The sequence below is a fragment of the Ranitomeya imitator genome, chromosome 5, assembly GCF_032444005.1.
Source record: "Ranitomeya imitator isolate aRanImi1 chromosome 5, aRanImi1.pri, whole genome shotgun sequence".
Taxonomy (NCBI): Eukaryota; Metazoa; Chordata; class Amphibia; order Anura; family Dendrobatidae; genus Ranitomeya; species Ranitomeya imitator.
In genome coordinates, this window is record NC_091286.1 from 416,444,843 (window position 1) to 416,463,229 (window position 18,387).

General features: G+C 42.1%; 1 protein-coding gene across 1 annotated transcript in view; it reads left to right on the top strand.

The window, feature by feature from the left end:
- Nucleotides 1–18,387, top strand: part of LOC138637788 (mucin-4-like) — a 124,838-nt gene that overhangs the window by 26,315 nt on the left and 80,136 nt on the right. The window contains exons 7-8 of the mRNA XM_069726710.1: nucleotides 1,285–1,379; nucleotides 1,737–1,916. Of these exons, the coding sequence (XP_069582811.1) occupies nucleotides 1,285–1,379; nucleotides 1,737–1,916 (275 nt within the window). The remainder of the gene's footprint in view (nucleotides 1–1,284; nucleotides 1,380–1,736; nucleotides 1,917–18,387) is intronic.

Below are 18,387 nucleotides of genomic sequence, written 5' to 3' on the forward strand. Positions count from 1 at the left end.
ACGATTTACCAATGATCACGACCAGCGATACGACCTGGCCGTGATCGTTGGTAAGTCATTGTGTGGTCGCTGGAGAGCTGTCACACAGACCGCTCTCCAGCGACCAACAATGCCGAAGTCCCCGGGTAACCAGGGTAAACATCGGGTTACTAGGCGCAGGGCCGCGCTTAGTAACCCGATGTTTACCCTGGTTACCATTGTAAAAAAAAAAAACACTACATACTTACATTCCTGTCACGTCCCCCAGCGTCAGCTTCCCTGCACCGTGTAAGTGCTGGACGGAAAGCAGAGCGGTGACGTCACCGCTGTGCTCTGCTTTACAGCCGGCCGGCGCTGAAACTGGGGGACGCAGGGAAGCTGACGCTGAAGGACGAGACAGGAATGTAAGTATGTAGTGTTTTTTTTTTTTTTACTTTTACAATGGTAACCAGGGTAAATATCGGGTTACTAAGCGCGGCCCTGCGCTTAGTAACCCGATGTTTACCCTGGTTACCAGTGAAGACATCGCTGAATCGGTGTCACACACGCCGATTCAGCAATGTCAGCGGGTGATCCAGCGACGAAATAAAGTCCTGATCATTCCCCAGCGACCAACGATCTCCCAGCAGGGGCCTGATCGTTGGTCGCTGTCACACATAACGATTTCCTTAACGATATCATTTCTACGTCACAAAAAGCAACGATATAGTTAACGATATCGTTATGTGTGACGGTACCTTTAGGATTAAAGTTAAACCAGAATCTCTATTTGCAGACACGTGTTTTGGGGTGTTGCCCCTCCTCAGTGCAAAGCAAGATATTTGATTTGACTGTATGAGAGGCCTCTGACTCTAATGAGTAACGTCTCACTTTGTGGAGAATGACTGGCCTGACATGCCAGAATAAGAATTTGCACATACAATTTTGTGGCATATTTAATACTGCATATTAAAGGGAACCTGTCACCATGCTAATCGCAATTGACCTGCAGAAATAGGGTAATCTGCAGATAAATATAGTTAGAATGCTGCGTTGTTTGTTAGGTTGCTCTATCTAGAATTTCCGCGATCAATGTATATTTTTTCTAATTAATTGCCAAAGCAATTATTAGCTACAAATGGTTATTACATGGTCTCCACAAACGCAATTACGTAAAATATTTAGCTTAAATTTAAAAAAAATGCTATGGTTCTACATACATAATGTCATTTTATAGAAAATCCAGACAGGAAAATAATATTCTAAATATACCAATATAATATTTTACAAGATCTCTGATTTTCTTTTTATCTTTGTTTTGCTTAGTGGAACATCCAATAATTTTTTCAAAAATGATGACATTATGAGAAGACCAGCATATGAGAAATATCGTCCATCAAGCTTTGTTGGTTATAACTCTGGTAATGTGTCTAGTCTAATTTATATTTCTATTGCCTTTTTATATTGCATATTATTATGTTTTATACTGTAATACTTTCCACTTTATTTTTTATAGTCTAATTTCAGGCATATTAAAGCATTTTTTATACTTAGATTTAAAAAAGTCCATCAAGTTCAACCTTTTTTGATCAATTAGACATTATCTATCACTAGATTATTTATAATCCACCATTTGTGGGATGAAGTATCTATTCTTTTTATAGATGCTGACATAGTGTCTGCAATTACTACCTCTTGTGGTTCACAAAAAAAGCAGCAAAAAACACATTTCAAATTTGTCATTGTTATGGATTCATTCTACTTCCTTCCTGTTCTAGATATGAAAGGTCTCTGGATATACGCATTGAATAGTAATTCTGTAAATAACAGTCGTATGGAATGTCTGAACTGGTACTTTGCCCAACCAGAGTCATCCCAGTGGAATTCCAATTTACTGTCTTGCCCGTGCTCATACCAGCAAGGGCTTGCTGACGTGCGATACAGAACAATTAAATCAGGTAGGATTATATTCTGTTTTAAAAACTGTTTATAGAAAAATTATATTCTTAAAAAAATGCAGATGATATAACCATAAAGTCTAGACTTGTGGCTTTGTTTCCATTCTCTAAGTATGGCTGTAAGGTAATAGTACACTGAAATGTGTATGTATGTTTGTGTCCCAATTTTTACAAAAGATAAAGAGAGATGAACAATGCAGCCCAATGAAAAATTTTAGGCCGTGTACGTGGCCACACACATTTACCATTTCATTCTTCCCCTGCAAAGGAGAAGGAAAAGTGATGAAGAACCCATTTATGGTTGTGGTCATACAACTGCTAAATTCTTCCATTGTCCTACTCTATTTTAGAATAATGCTCCGCCCGTGGCTATAAACTTGTTAAACCCTACTATCAATCACTGTCAGTGGGATTTAATATGCACCAACAGGGGTGTGCATCATTCTACCCACCCAATGGCACGCCTGCCACGTGATCGTGGGTTGTCATGACAACCAAGGGTCTGTTGATGACCCCCGTCCTGTCATTATGATACTGTACTTGTGTGAATGCCGGCTCATGGCTGATGTTCATAGGAGATCATGATTTACGGTATTCTGCACATAGCTGTGCTGAACCTGAAGCACTGTTATGTATAGCTAAAGCGATCAAATGATCACAGCTTCAAATCTCCTTATAAGACTATGCAATAAAGTAAAAAGTAAAAATAAAGCTTTTAAAAAGATGAGGAAAAAACACAAAAGTTCGTATCATCCCCCTTTTGCCCCATTGAAAATAAAACAATAAAAATCCACATATTTGGTGTCGTCTAATCAGTAAACGGCATAAAGAGAAAAAAAATTGAAAAGACATTTTTTTTTTTTGTCTGACACATTATTGCAATACAATGCAATATCGTATCTACCCCAAAATGATGTCAGTAAAAATATCATGAAAATGCTACAGGTCTTGAAAATGTTGACAAAAGCAATATTTTGTTCTTACAAATTTCCGGATTGCACTTTTTTTTTGAAATTTCACCACTCTTGGAATTTTTTTTTACATTTTCCAGTATACTATACGGTAAAATCAGTGGTGCCATTCAAAAGTACAACTCGTCCCTCAAAAAACAAACCCCCGCATGGCTATGTTTGCTGAAATATAAAAAGTTATAGCTCTTGGAAGAAGGGAAAGTGTGGTATCCCACAAAGTGGCCATTTCTATGGGATACCGGATATATAGTGTGTTTTCATATAAATGCTGTGAATTTTTGTGCTGCCTGTCAGCAGGTCTCACAATGTATTTAAAATGCACAGTCCACATAAAAATTCACAGCATTTATGTGAATACATACTATATATCCGCTAACCCATAGAAATGGCCACTTTGTGGGCCACACAGGAAAAAGCGAAAACATGTAAAATGGTCCGAGAGTGACGGTGTTAAAAAGAATATTCATTTTTGGATGCAGCTTTATAGATCCTTGATTACATTAATTGTAGTCTGTGTAATTAATATTTAGGTTAATTAGTTACTAGATAAATCACTTTATGTTGTCAGTCAACATGTAAGTATATTTAGTATGTCTATACAGTATAATATATAGGTGAATCTCTATCTATATACAAATATAAATATGTGCACAGTATAGATATATACATACACTGGTTGAAATAAGTATTGAAGGCATCACCGATTTCCTAAGTAATATATTTCTAAAGGTGCTATTGACGTGAAGTTGTAACCAGATGTTGGTAACAACCAATGCAATCCACCCAGGCAAAGAACTCAAATTATAGATGTTCATGAATTACATGGAAAACATACTGAAAATGCTTTCTGAAATGTATTTAATACTTAATACGAAAGCCATTGTTGTTGATGAATCCTTCAAGATGCCTACTGTATGCATAAACAAGTTGCATGCATTGCTCAGGCGTGATTTTAGCTCATTCTTCCACAAACATTCTCTTCAAATCCTGAAGATTCCGTGGTCTTCAATGAATGAGCTTTAGTTCCTTACATACATTTTCTATAGGATTTTGGTCAGGTGATTGGCTGGGCCATTGTAGCAGCTTTATTGTCTTTCTCTGAAACCAACTGAGAGTTTTCTTGGCTGTGAGTTTGGGATCATTGTCTTGCTGAAATGTTCACCCTTGCTTCATCTTCATCATCCTGGTAGATGCAGTGCCTTTTGGCCTCCAAACATGGTGTTTTTTATTGCGAATTCCACAGGTGGTCTTTGGCACCTGGACAACTCTTTTGATAATTCCTTTCACTCCTGTGTTTGAAATCTTGCGGTAAGCACCTAGTCACGGCCTGTTTATGGTGGAATTATGTTCTTTCCACTTCCAAATTTTGCCTTAAAAGAGTTCACTGGGACCTTCAGTAGTTTAGAAATTTAGACAGCTCACTGGTTTTATCCATCATGAGATGTTTTTTTTTGTGGCACCTTGAATGAGACATTTTTTATAGGCCATCAATTGAACCAGCTAATATCAGGGCTGCCACCAGGAATTTCATGGCCCCTTACATGCAAAATTATGAGGCAGCCTTGAAACTCCACCCATGCTCCACCCTAGCTCCGCTTCCTCCCCTCAAGCTTTCCACAGTTCCACCACCCACTCTTGGAAAAACTCCACTTCTGAATCATATTCTAACCAATCACACATTAACAGTTCCCATTGAGCACTATATCACATTAGCTTTTATTTTGGCCTCAAGATTTTTTAAGTTTGCCACCATGAGAAGCTAGACTCTTTTGGCAAGGTCTTACTCTACCCTAACCTAATAAATACCACCAAAAGACAAGCAACCACAACAACCTCTTTGCAAGAGACACACTCTAATGTGAATCAACAGACCAACATGAGAAAACCAAGTGCAAAATAGGTCTCATAAAAAATAACATTTTATTTCAATATTTTTAAAAGAATAATATGACTGAACAAACATAATAAGACACAAACAGAGTACTCCTGAAAAAAGTGATGCCAGCATACATGTAAAAAAACTTAGCAGATAATTATTTCATATGTATATTTACAGCAGGGCCTATCAACATTATGTCCTCTAACAAACTACCCCTAGTCAAAGAAAAAGGGAAACAATGACTATTGCTAAACAATTTGTAGCTAAATGATTCTTCAAAGTCTAATACTTACATCAAAGATGGTATGTGAATGCACCGGGGTAGAGTGTACATGTGCTGGCCCACAAGCACCAATGCACGTTTCACCCAAGGCGTGTCTACTCTAACCAATTAAAAATGTATTAAAATATTCAAAACTTGTTTAAGGTATATTTTTATTTATTTTTCTTTAAGGGGATGTGTCACATACAATTTATAAAATGACCAATAATACCACATACAAGGGATAAATACCCTCACCACGGCCGAACCATATGTTACCACCACATAGTGACCAAATAATGCCACATACAAGAATCAAATACTTCCACTTCATGACCAGACCATGTACTACCACTACATAGTGACCGAATGATACCATATACAAGGAACAAATACTGCCACACCATGAGCAGGCCACAAATTACCACTACATAGTGACAAAACAACACCACAGACAAGGAACAAATACCGCCACACCATGACCAGATCACATATTACCACAACTTAGAGACAGAATAATACCAAATACAAGGAACAAATACTGCCACACCAAGACCAGACCACATGTCATCACCACATAGTGACCGAATAATACCACATACAGAGGACAAATACCGCCACGCCATGACCAGATCACTTATTACCACTACATAGTGATCGAATACTACAATAGTGATCATTAATAAAAGAAAACAAAAATGCTAACATTTCTATAAGTGCAATTATACACAGGAGTTTTGTACATAGTATGCAACACACTCACTCACCAGTGATGTCTCTAGTTGAAGTCCTTCATCCTCGTTTTTCTTCTTCTTCTAGTGCAGACCGCCATCACTTCTTCCAGCCATGACTCGTATCTTCAGAAAATAACACACAGATATCTAGAGTACCACTTTCAGAGCACATTCCCCACTTTTCTTTCAACTTCTTCGCTATGCCAGATGAAAAAAAAGCGACATAGTGCCGTCATGCCCAGTGACAAAACCCAGCATTGAAAACAGTATTCTCAAAAATAAAATACAGCAGTAATAATATCCCTTAAAGGGAATCTGTCACCCCTTGGGCTATATATGACCTATTAAAATGGGCATACAGGTAATATAAATGTTAATGTAGTCCTACAGGTATGCCTCATATTAGCAGTCATGTTGTTGAGAAATCTTATATTCTTCCCTATTTCTCAACAAGATGCAAATATGAGGCATGCAGGTAGGAATATTCTAGTAATAATGTCCTACATCCTGGCCCCTTCTTGTAATAATGTTCCACATCCTTGTCTTAATGTGTCTCATTCCTGGCCCCCATGTGTCTCATTTCTGGCCCACATATGTCTCATTCCTGACCCACATGTCTCATTTCTGGCCCACATATGTCTCATTTCTGACCCACATATATCTCATTCATGGCCCACATGTGGCCCCCATGGGTCTCATTTCTGGCTCCCACGTGTCTCATTTCTAGACCCCACGTGTCTCATTTCTAGCCCCCACATATCTCATTCTTGACTCCATGTGTCTCATTTCTGGCCCCCATATATCTGTTCCCCATATTGTGGCTTTTCAGTGCAAGCAAATAACAAAAAAGTTTCTTCTTACTTGGCCGCAGTCCAGTGGAGACACCGGCGCATGGCTGTGATGTCATGCATCAGTGACGTGCGTGCACCAACTCCAGATGCCGACCTCTGATTCTCTGGCAGCTATTAACCATTGTCGATGGTTTCCTGCACAGCATTATATTTCAACAGAACGTGCATCCGAGGATATTATTTTCAAGTGGCAGGATTGCTTTCTCATTTACTGATAGATTTCAGCTGGCGTCATGCCTTTCCATGGCTTTTTGCAACTCTCTTTCTTTATGTGTTCAATACTTTTTACCTGTGTCATTTCTCATTTTTGCACATAATTTAATTTATGGACATCTATGGTTTGATTTATTTGCCTGTCTGAATTGGATGGGTTGTTCCTGACATTTAGTGAGAATTTCACGTCAATAGCATTCTTAAAAATATGTTTACTTAGAAAATAGGTGACGTGTTCAATACTCATTTCGCCCAGTGTATATCTGAAGCTTGACTGTTTTCATACTTAATGCACTTTATATTTTCAGCCCAATCTTCCACAATGAGCATGCTCCGGCCAATATCCTCTAGCAGTTTTGAAGCTGGTGTGAGGTGTTTATACAACTTGAAAAAACAGTTTTTAGAAGGTTTTCAGGAACGAAAATGGACATTTGCATCTACTTTGCCTGGTAAGCACCCCTATGTTTAAAGCAAAGATTTCATTACATGTTTATGGCACTACTATTTAGATGAGGTGAATTAATAGGGAAGATGATTGTGACCCTGGTATTCCATATATTTTAGGATGAGCACTAAATATTCACATACAACTGTAGCCTATTTCTTTCAGATCTTGCCTACCTTCTATCCAGTTGCAGAATGTGTATGAACAAAGCACTTAAAATTACAGATAAATATCTTTGCTTATCCCCTTCGTGACATTTGATATATCTATATGTCATGGAAACAAAGGAGATCCTGACCGATGAGGTATAGATATGTCATGGCGATTATGCGGCACAGGAGCTGATATCTGGCTCTCACTGCCAGGAGAGCTGTCTGCACCGCTTCCCGCTGTTTAACCCCTTAAATACTGTCATCGATATTGATTTCAGCCTTTAGAAAGCAAGAAAAGGTAGGGGCTTCATCTCCCCTGTGATTGGCGCTCCCGAGTTGCCATGGTGACCCGAGGTCGCCAGGATGGCAGCTTAGTGCAAACTCCGCCCATGGTAGCAAGGATGCCCAGTCATCCTGCCTGGCTGAAACAAAATGTGGCTGATATGTGACCAAGGTCTGGTTGGCCCTCTCTACCAACCCATTTGTGTTGGGATGGTATGCTGAAGAGAGATACAACTCGATGGTGAGTAGATGACAAAGCTTTCTCCAGAACCGAGATGCAAACTGAGGAACCCGGTCACTGACAGTTTTGCCCAGCATGCCGTGTAGGTGGAAAATGTGTTTTATATACAACGCTGCCAAGGCCCAAGCAGAAGGTAGCCGTGGAAGCGGCACCAAGTGCACCATTTTAGAAAAATGATCAGTGATTACCCAAATCATGGTGCAGCCACGGGACTTGGGTAAGCCCACCACAAAGTCCATTCTGACCATCTCCCAGGGCCTGTCTGCCACCGGCAGGGGATAAAGTAACCGGCCGTTGTCGAGGAGACTTATTTTTGGCACAGGAGACACACCCGAATATAGTCTCTGACATCACAGACCATATGCGGCCACCAGTACGTCCTTGCCAGAAGCTCAGATGTCCTTTTGGTCCCAAAGAGTCCACCCACCCTGGATGATTGAGCCCAAGAGAGAACCTCCGGTTGCAAATATGATAGCACGAAGGTCTTGCCGGGGGCACAGACTCTAGCGAAACTGGAGCCACTGTCCTCAGGCTCTCAGACAGGACAATAAGCCGAGGTTCCTCCTCCTCCGCTGATGACACTACGGAGCGGGAGAGAGCATCGGCACGAATGTTCTTCTCCCCGGAGAGAAAATGGAGGGTGAAATGGAGCCGGGAGAAGAACAGGGACCATCTGGCCTGGCGAGAATTTAGCCGCTGGGCAGTCTGAATGTAGACCAAGTTCTTCTGATTGGTGTAAACTTGGAAGGGAAAGCGAACCCCCTCCAGGAGGTGTGTCCACTCCGAGAAGGCCAACTTCATAGCTAGCAACTCCCTGTCCTGGATGAAATAATTCCTCTCCGCCGGTGTGAAGGTCTTAGAGAAAAAGAAGCAAGGATGCTTCTGACCTTGAGCATCCTTTTGGAATAGGACAGCTCCAGCACCGACAGATGAGGCATCCACCTCCATTATGAAATGTTTATCTACATCAGGGTGATGTAGAATGGGATTTCTAGCAAAGTGGGCCTTGGAGACCTCCTCCGACCACAATTTGGGAAGTGTGGAATGAACTGGCGATAGTAATTGATGAACCCTATCTATAAAGCGCTGCACCGCTTTGAGAGAATGGGGTTCCTGCCAATCATAGTAACATAGTAACATAGTTAGTAAGGCCGAAAAAAGACATTTGTCCATCCAGTTCAGCCTATATTCCATCATAATAAATACCCAGATCTACGTCCTTCTACAGAACCTAATAATTGTATGATACAATATTGTTCTGCTCCAGGAAGACATCCAGGCCTCTCTTGAACCCCTCGACTGAGTTCGCCATCACCACCTCCTCAGGCAAGCAATTCCAGATTCTCACTGCCCTAACAGTAAAGAATCCTCTTCTATGTTGGTGGAAAAACCTTCTCTCCTCCAGACGCAAAGAATGCCCCCTTGTGCCCGTCACCTTCCTTGGTATAAACAGATCCTCAGCGAGATATTTGTATTGTCCCCTTATATACTTATACATGGTTATTAGATCGCCCCTCAGTCGTCTTTTTTCTAGACTAAATAATCCTAATTTCGCTAATCTATCTGGGTATTGTAGTTCTCCCATCCCCTTTATTAATTTTGTTGCCCTCCTTTGTACTCTCTCTAGTTCCATTATATCCTTCCTGAGCACCGGTGCCCAAAACTGGACACAGTACTCCATGTGCGGTCTAACTAGGGATTTGTACAGAGGCAGTATAATGCTCTCATCATGTGTATCCAGACCTCTTTTAATGCACCCCATGATCCTGTTTGCCTTGGCAGCTGCTGCCTGGCACTGGCTGCTCCAGGTAAGTTTATCATTAACTAGGATCCCCAAGTCCTTCTCCCTGTCAGATTTACCCAGTGGTTTCCCGTTCAGTGTGTAATGGTGATATTGATTCCCTCTTCCCATGTGTATAACCTTACATTTATCATGTTAAACCTCATCTGCCACCTTTCAGCCCAAGTTTCCAACTTATCCAGATCCATCTGTAGCAGAATACTATCTTCTCTTGTATTAACTGCTTTACATAGTTTTGTATCATCTGCAAATATCGATATTTTACTGTGTAAACCTTCTACCAGATCATTAATCCATCACAGCCTGTAGCTTGGCGGGATCCATAGCCAATCCTTGGGCCGAGATGATATAGCCCAGGAAAGGCAAAGACTCCTGCGCAAACACACACCAACTTGGCATAGAGGGAATTTACCCACAGGAGGTCAAAGGCTTTGCAAACATCTTTCCGGTGGGAGTCTATATCTGGAGAATAGATGAGAATATCATCCAGGTAGTCTACAACCGAGGTGGAGAGCATATCCCGGAAGATATTGTTCACAAAGTCTTGGAAAATGGCTGGGGCATTACAGAGCTCGAAGGGCATCACAAGATATTCATAGTACCCATCCCGGGTGTTAAAAGCCATCTTCCATTCACCCCCTTCATGGATGAGAATCAGGTTGTAAGCACCCTGCAGATCTAGTTTAGTAAAGACCCTTGCTCCCCGAAGCCTATCAAAAAGCTTAGATATCAGGGGCAATGGGTACTTGTTCTTAACTGTGATGGCATTAAGACCCCTGTAATCTATGCATGGACGTAATTCTCTGTTCTTCTTCTGCACGAAGAAGAACCCAGCACCTACCGGTGACACTGACATCCTAATGAATCGCCTTGCCAGATTCTCCTGGATGTACTGAGACATCGCCTCTATCTCTGGGAGAGACAATGGGTAAACTCGTCCCCAGGGAGGCTCAGCACCAGGCAAGAGGTCAATAGGACAGTCATAGGGGCGGTGAGGCGGAAGGGTCGCCACAGCCCTTTTGGAGAACACAGTCCGCATATGGCCAATATTGCTTGGGGAGAAAGGAGAGATCTGTGGGTACCTCAGTAGTAGCAAACTGAACGCATTCCCTCTGACATCTACCCCCACAAGATTTACTCCATCCCAAAATCCTGCCTGTGGACCACTCAATATGAGGAGAGTGGTACCTTAGCCAAGGTATCCCTATTAGGTCCTCATCAATTCCCTCAGGAATGACGAGCAGACATATTATCTCCTGATGAGATGGCGACATGGATAGAGTAAAAGAGATGTCTGGTGTGTAATCTGTGAGGGCAGGGTCGACCCATTCACCACTCATACTGTCACTGGTTGGGCGAGCATCACCAGAGGTATTGCGTGTAGTTGGGCGAAGGCAGAAGACATAAAATTGCCCTCCACCCCGGAATCTATGCAAAGTTCTACCGAATGAGTGGATGGACCAATGGTACTTGTCCCCTTAAAGGACAATTTGGAGGCAAACGTTGCCGTGTCCAGTGTAGCTCCACCTACTACCACTAGACGCTGACATTTCCCCGACCGCTGGGGACATCTAATGGCAAGATGTCCTGACTGCCAGCAAATATGACAGACCCTAAGTGCACGAGCGGTCCAGGACTTAGATCCTGCTCGTGACACCTCCAAGGCCTCATGTGACTCAGGCGCCGGGACCGGAAATTCCAAAGGTTTGGCGAAGATGGGAGCCAGCCAAAACCTCTGCCTACACTGCGCTCGCTCTAACCTCCGCTTGTTAAAACAGAGGTCAATACGAGAAGACACAGCTATTAGCTCCTCCAGTGTGGCGGGAATCTCTCTAGTAGCCAGAGCGTCCTTAACATGGTCAGCCAGCCCCCTCCAAAATATAGGGATGAGAGCTTTATCTGACCACTCTAGCCCAGATGCTAAGGTGCGGAAGTGGACGGCAAAATGGCTGACCAAGGACGAGCCCTGAGTCAATGCCAAAAGTTGGAGCGTCGTATCATGGGTGAATCGAGGTCCTAAGAAGACCTGTGCTCAGGAACAGCGGAGCACTCTGCACCACAAGATCGCCATGCTCCCGCGCTTGGCTATTTGACCAAGAAGGAGAGTGATGGGGTGCTACGCCAGATGACCTGACCTCCACAGTCACCAGACCTGAACCCAATCAAGATGGATTGTGGTGAGCTGGACCACAGAGTGAAGGCAAAAGGGCCAACATGTGCTAAGCATCTCTGGGAACTCCTTCAAGATTGTTGGAAGACCATTTCCGGTGACTACCTCTTGAAGCTCATCAAGAGAATGCCAACAGTGTGCAAAGCAGTCATCAAAGCATAAGGTGGCTACTTTGAAGAACCAAATACAAGAAAGCTGATTGCTAAATTCAAGGTAAAAAAACTTAATCAGAAAAAAACTAAATAACCTTGTAAACCTTTGGTAACCTGGATAAAAATCCACCTTTAATTATCATTTTAAAACCATGTAACAGGCACAAACACAAAACACAAACAAAAACACACAGCCGTGCAATCTAGATAATCCCTACCACATCAACCTAATAAATCCTACCTATCAGCGGAGGTTAGCACCCTATATATATATGTGAGATTGGCGCCCCCACTCAACGTCGGCTGACCCTATATCTCCTACATGCACCCTAGTTTAGTGTCTCATTTGGACCATCAGATATGCATGACCGGAAAATTAGATAGGGATTTATAAAAGCTGATATTGACTGAAGGTTAGATTGTGGCAGGGTGAAAGACGTGAATAAAAACAACCTCACTAACTCTGTTCCCTGCTGGTAACAAGACCTGCCTGACTGTGGGGGTTGGCGCCCTACTTATCAGCGGATATGGCACCCCCACTCAATGGCGGCTGAGCCTTGGAGACCCTATGGATATTAGTTTACTTAAACATGTTTAAATGGTAAGCTCACATTTGGTAGCCACATCTTAAATGTAAGACAGGAAAAAATCAACAGCAATATTCAGCCCTAGTTACTTATTAGCTGATATTACATATATAAAAATGATAACAGAGAGTGAGGATCGATTATTTATTTATTTATTTTTATATATATATATATATATATATATATATATATATATATATATATATATATATATATATATATATATATATATATGTTGTGGCACCCCTGGTCAAAATTACTGTCATTATGAACAGTTATGCAAGTTGATGATTAAGTAATCCCTAGAAGGCTTAGGCTGTGTGCCCACATTGCGTTTTTTATGCGTTTCTGCTGCATTTTTGCCGCATTAGAAACTCTTAAAAACGCATTCCCATGCAATCCTATGGGATTCCGCAGTTGCTGTGCCCATGCTGCGGATTTTCTCGCTGTGGAATCGCATAGCAGTAAACTCCGCAGCATGTTCTTTATTTCTGTGAAATGGTGGCGATTCCAGAGCCATTTGATTACATTGAAACTCTCAGTTTACGCATGTGGCTATGCCTACCATACGTAAAGTGAGTGCTTCATGACCGGATGGTACCCAGGGTGTGGAGGAGAGGAGACTTGCCTTCAGGCCCTGGGTACCATATTCCTGTAGAAGAAAAGAATTAAAATAAAAAATATGGATATACTTACCTTCTGATGGCCCCCGGTGTCCTCCCGCCTCTCAGCGGTGCACGCGGCAGCTTCCGTTCCCAGCAATGCATTGCGCGAATCACCTGACATGATGTTGCGGTCACGTGACCATGAAGTCACAAATGTCCTTAGCGCAAAGCATCCCTGGGAACGGAATGTACCTGGAGCGCCGCTGAGGAGATCGGGGGCCGTCAGAAAGTGAGAATAACCATATTTTTAATTCTTTTTTATTATATTTAACATTCTGTCTATTACTATTGATGCTGCACAGGCAGCATCAATAGTAAAAAGTTGGTCACACTTGTCAGGCACTATGCTTGACAAGTGTGACCAACCTGTCAATCACTTTGAAGCGTCGCTTGGAAAAGCGCAAGCATTCTGCAAGCTAAAAACGCTTGGAAAATGCTTGGATTTGCGGGAAAACGTATGCAAAGTCCGCATGCGTTTTACCCCCGGCAGGGAGTTGCGGAAATGCTGCAGACATTTCCGCAGCATTTCGGCAACGTGGGCACATAGCCTCACAATTAACGGTGACACATGTTCTTTGACAAAAAATATACATAATGTCATCTCTTAGATTATAAAAATTAAAAAATGAAAATGTTTAGGCACCTTGCATAGTTAGTACCAAGTAGGACCCCTTTTAGTAAGTATCACAGCTTGCTAACGCTTTTTGTAGCCAGCCAAGAGATTTTCAATTCTTGTTTGAGTGATTTTCATCCATTTTTCCTTGGAAAATTCTTCAATTTCTGTGAGAATCCTGGTTTGTCTTGCCTGCACTACTCTTTTGAGATCTATCCACAGATTTGCAATGACATTCAGATCAGAGGAATGTGAGGGCCATTATAATACCTTCAGTTTGCACTTTTGAGGTAGTCTATTATTGATTTTGACGTGTGTTTAAAATTATTATTCATTTGTACAAGCCATCCTCTTTTCAACTCTTTAACATTTCATTGAATCCATGCTTAACTCTACCCTATATATATTTCCTAAAACACAGGGGAAATCGTAATCTTCTACTTGCTTAACTGTTCACAATAACATTAATTTTGACCAGGGGTGCCAAAACTTTTACATGCCACTGTATGTGTACATATTTTTATGTAAAAAAAAAGGGTTCTTTTGTTTTGCCGCTTCTGTCACACTAGTTAACCCCTTTACTGAACATTGTAAGAAAGAAAAAGAAAAAATGACATTTGATGTATGTATTAAAACTATGCTATTTCATGATATCGTCTGACAAAAAATAGAATAAAATGCTATAAAAAAAGAATGTAAATAAAAAATGTCATCACTAAAAACTTTATTTTGTCCCACAAAAAACAAGCTGCCATAAAGCTCCAGAAGCAGAAATTTAAAAAATTATAGCTCTCAGAATAAAGTGATGCAGATATAATTTTTTTTTTCTTTAAAATAGTTTTTATTGTGTAAAAGTGGCAAAAATAAAAAAAAATATATAAATGTGATATCGCTGTAACCGTACTGACCCGAATAAAACTACATTAACAATTTTACCGCATACATTTCTGCCTCACAAAAATTGGAATAGAAAGCGATCAAATATATTATGTGTCCAAAAATTGCTACTAAAAAAGCCGTCAACTTGTCCCACAAAAAACAAACCCTAATGTGGAGACACAGGGGATCAGCGGGTGCTTTTGTCCCTGCTGGCCCGAGATTGCATGAACCAGGGCTCATCCCACTGAATGCCTACTCTCCTTTTATCATGGGCAGAACTACTCAGAGTGAGGATGAAATACAGTGGCAATACGTTATTGAACCACCAGCAGAAAATAACATCTAAAAGAGTACCAGCAAAATATCCAAAATTACAGAGTCTCACCCTTCCGCTGACTCAGAATAGTTGTGACTATGGGGAATCCAGGGCCTAATAACCCCACAATTGGTGGGCACCCACAGGGAGGAAGTAGCAGCAAGCTTAGGAAGCTGACAGTCCATTGAAGTATGGAGGGTCACAATCTGGCTTCTTTGAACATCTCCATAGAGCCAGGTGACCGGTGGGTCCAAATCCTGGCTTCTCCAATTTGCTACGTGTTTTGAAGCAGTTCCTGCTCTTCAGGATTCTTGCCTGAAGAAGCTGGAACTGCTCCGAAATGCATAGCATATAAAGTTTTTTAAACATACTTTTCTCGGTCTGGACTGAACATTCGTGGGCAGCGCTGTAATATCATTTCAACTAGAAACCTCCTATTTTATTGTTATTAATATTATTCATTTTTTATAGCGCTACTTATTCCATTGTGCTTTACATGTGAAAAAGGTGCATACATTGACAAGTACAATAAACATGAGCAATACAAGGCACACACATGTACAAATGGAGAAAGGACCCTGCCCGCGAGGGCTCACAGTCTACAGGGGAAGGGGGAGGATACACTAGGAGAGGGTAGAGCTGGTCGTGCGGTGGTTCAGTAGATTGAAGATCGCTGCAGGATGTAGGCTTTTTGGAAGTGGTGGGTCTTCAGGTTCCTTTTGAAGCTTTCTGTGGTAGGCGAAAGTCTGATGTGTTGGAGTAGAGAGTTCCAGAGTATGGAGAAATGGCGGGAAAAGTCTTGTATGCGGTTGTGGGAAGAAGAGATCAGAGGGGAGTAGAGAAGGAGATCTTGAGAGGATTGAAGGCTGCATGTAGGTAAGTACCGGGAGACCATGTCACAGATATATGGAGGAGACAGGTCGTGGCTGGCTTTGTATGTCATAGTTAGGGTTTTGAATTGGAGTCTCTGGACAACAGTAAGCCACTGAAGGGCTTGGCAGAGAGGAGAGGTTGGGGAATAACGGGGAGAAAGGTGGCTTAGTCAGGCAGCAGAATTTAGGATAGATTGGAATGGTGTAAGAGTGCTAGAGGGGAGGCCAGAAAGTAGGAGGTTGCAATAGTCGAGGAGGGAGATGATGAGGGCATGCACGTTTTGTTGGTCAAGGAATGTATTTTTGAGTTGGAGTCGACAGGAGGAGGCAAGGGCTTGGATATATGGCTTGAAAGAGAGGGCAAAGTCGAGGATCACCCCAAAGCACCGAGCATGCAGGACTCGGGAAAGTGAGCAGCCATTGACATTGATGAATAGGTCCGGTGGAGGGGTAGAGTGAGATGGGGAAAGATGATGAATTCTGTTTTGTCCATGTTCAGTTTTAGAAAGCGAGCAGAAAAGAAAGATGAAATTGCGGATAGACAGTGTGGGATTTTGGTCAGTAAGGAGGTGATGTCAGGTCCAGATAGGTAGATCTGCATGTCATCGGCATAGAGATGATACTGCAAACCGTGTGATTCTATGAGCTGTCCCAGGCCGAAGGTGTAGATGGAGAAGAGTAGGGGTCCTAGAACTGAGCCTTGGGGAACACCAACAGACAGGGGGTGAGGTGCTGAGGTGGTGTGGGAGAGGGAGAAACTGAATGTCCGGTCTGTTAGATATGACGAGATCCAGGATAGGGCCAAATCTGTGATGCCAAACGATGAGAGAATCTGTAACAAGAGGGAATGCTCCACAGAGTCAAAGGCGGAGGACAAGTTCAGGAGGAGGACAGAGTAGTGTCACTTGTTCTTGGCGGTTTGTAGGTTATTGATGACTTTAGATAGGGCAGTTTCAGTTGAGTTATGCAGTTGGAAGCCAGATTGTAACCGGACAAAGAGGGAGCAGGAGGAGAGGTGGGATGACAGTTCAAGATGAACATGCTCTTCCAGTAGTTTTAAAGAATAAGGGAGTAGTGATATTGGGCAATAGCTAGACTCAAAGGATGGATCTAGGTAGGGCTTTTTGAGGATTGGTGTGATTGAGGCATGTTTGAGGGATGAGAAGAAGACACCATTTGTAAGTGAAAGGTTGAAGAGATGTGTTAGGGTTGAGATGAAGACTGTGGCATGGTTAGGGATGAGGTGGGATGGTAGTGGCTCAAGCTGATAAGGGTTATAAGACAAGGGAGGATGTGAGAGATGAGAAGTTTGTTTTGTGGCAGTGAGCGTGGACTTGAAGTTGGCGAGGGACTGCCTATATGCGACAAGGTGCTCAGCAGAATGGGATCTCTTCCATTTCCGCTCAGCAACTCTGGAAGCCCATCTCAGATCTTTGGTCAGGCTGGTTAGCCAGAGCTGCCTGTTGTACGAGTTTTGCTGTGCATGAGTGGGGCAGCTGAATTGAGTGTTGCTGTTATTGTGGTGTTATATAAGGTGGCAGCAGCATTTGTGTCATGTAAGGAAGCTATGTCTGTAAGAGGGAGAAGGGACTCAGAAAGTGAGTGTAAATTGAATTGTTTGAGATTTTTGCGAGGGTGAGTGAGTTTGTGGAGTGGGGGTTGCACACTAGGAGAGGAGAGGAAAGAGAATCTCAGTAGGTTGTGGTCAGACAGGGAAGGGGTAAGTTAGTGAGATTAGTAAGGGAACAGAGGTGGGTGAAGATAAGGTCCAGCGTGTGGCCATCTTTGTGAGTAGCCGCGGAGGACCATTGAGTGAAGCCAAAGGAGGCAGTCAGGTCAACATGTTCTGGATTCTGTGAGGGATCCAGCGGGTGGAGCATTCACATGTTTACCACAGGGTTGTGCCTGGATGCACAACCACTAAAGGTGAGCTATTGACTAACCCTTATCATTGGTGGTCATGTTTGATGTTGCGCTTTCTTTGATTCTTCTTGCAGAAAGATAGTAATCCCTTTTTATATCCACATCTTTGGCTCAGGTCATTGTTCACATGTCAGGGGCAGGTGGGATTAGTTTAACTTTCATTGTTTGAATATTTAATCAATCTACATAGTTCGTCCTCTATTTTGCAGCTTAGCAAACCAGCTGGCCTGGACAATATATGATAAACACATTAACAGTAATTTATTGTTCAATTACCTTGCATCCCTGTCATCCAAGATATCAAACAATAACTAACAAACAAACCAACTCAAGTGTCAACATTAAAGGCTCATACGAACAATAGTCTGTGTTTCTTAACCAACCAAAGAAAAACACATAAATTCAAAAGTCAACATAAAGATGTCTCTTGGTCTATGCCTCCCGGCCTACTGAAAATGGACAT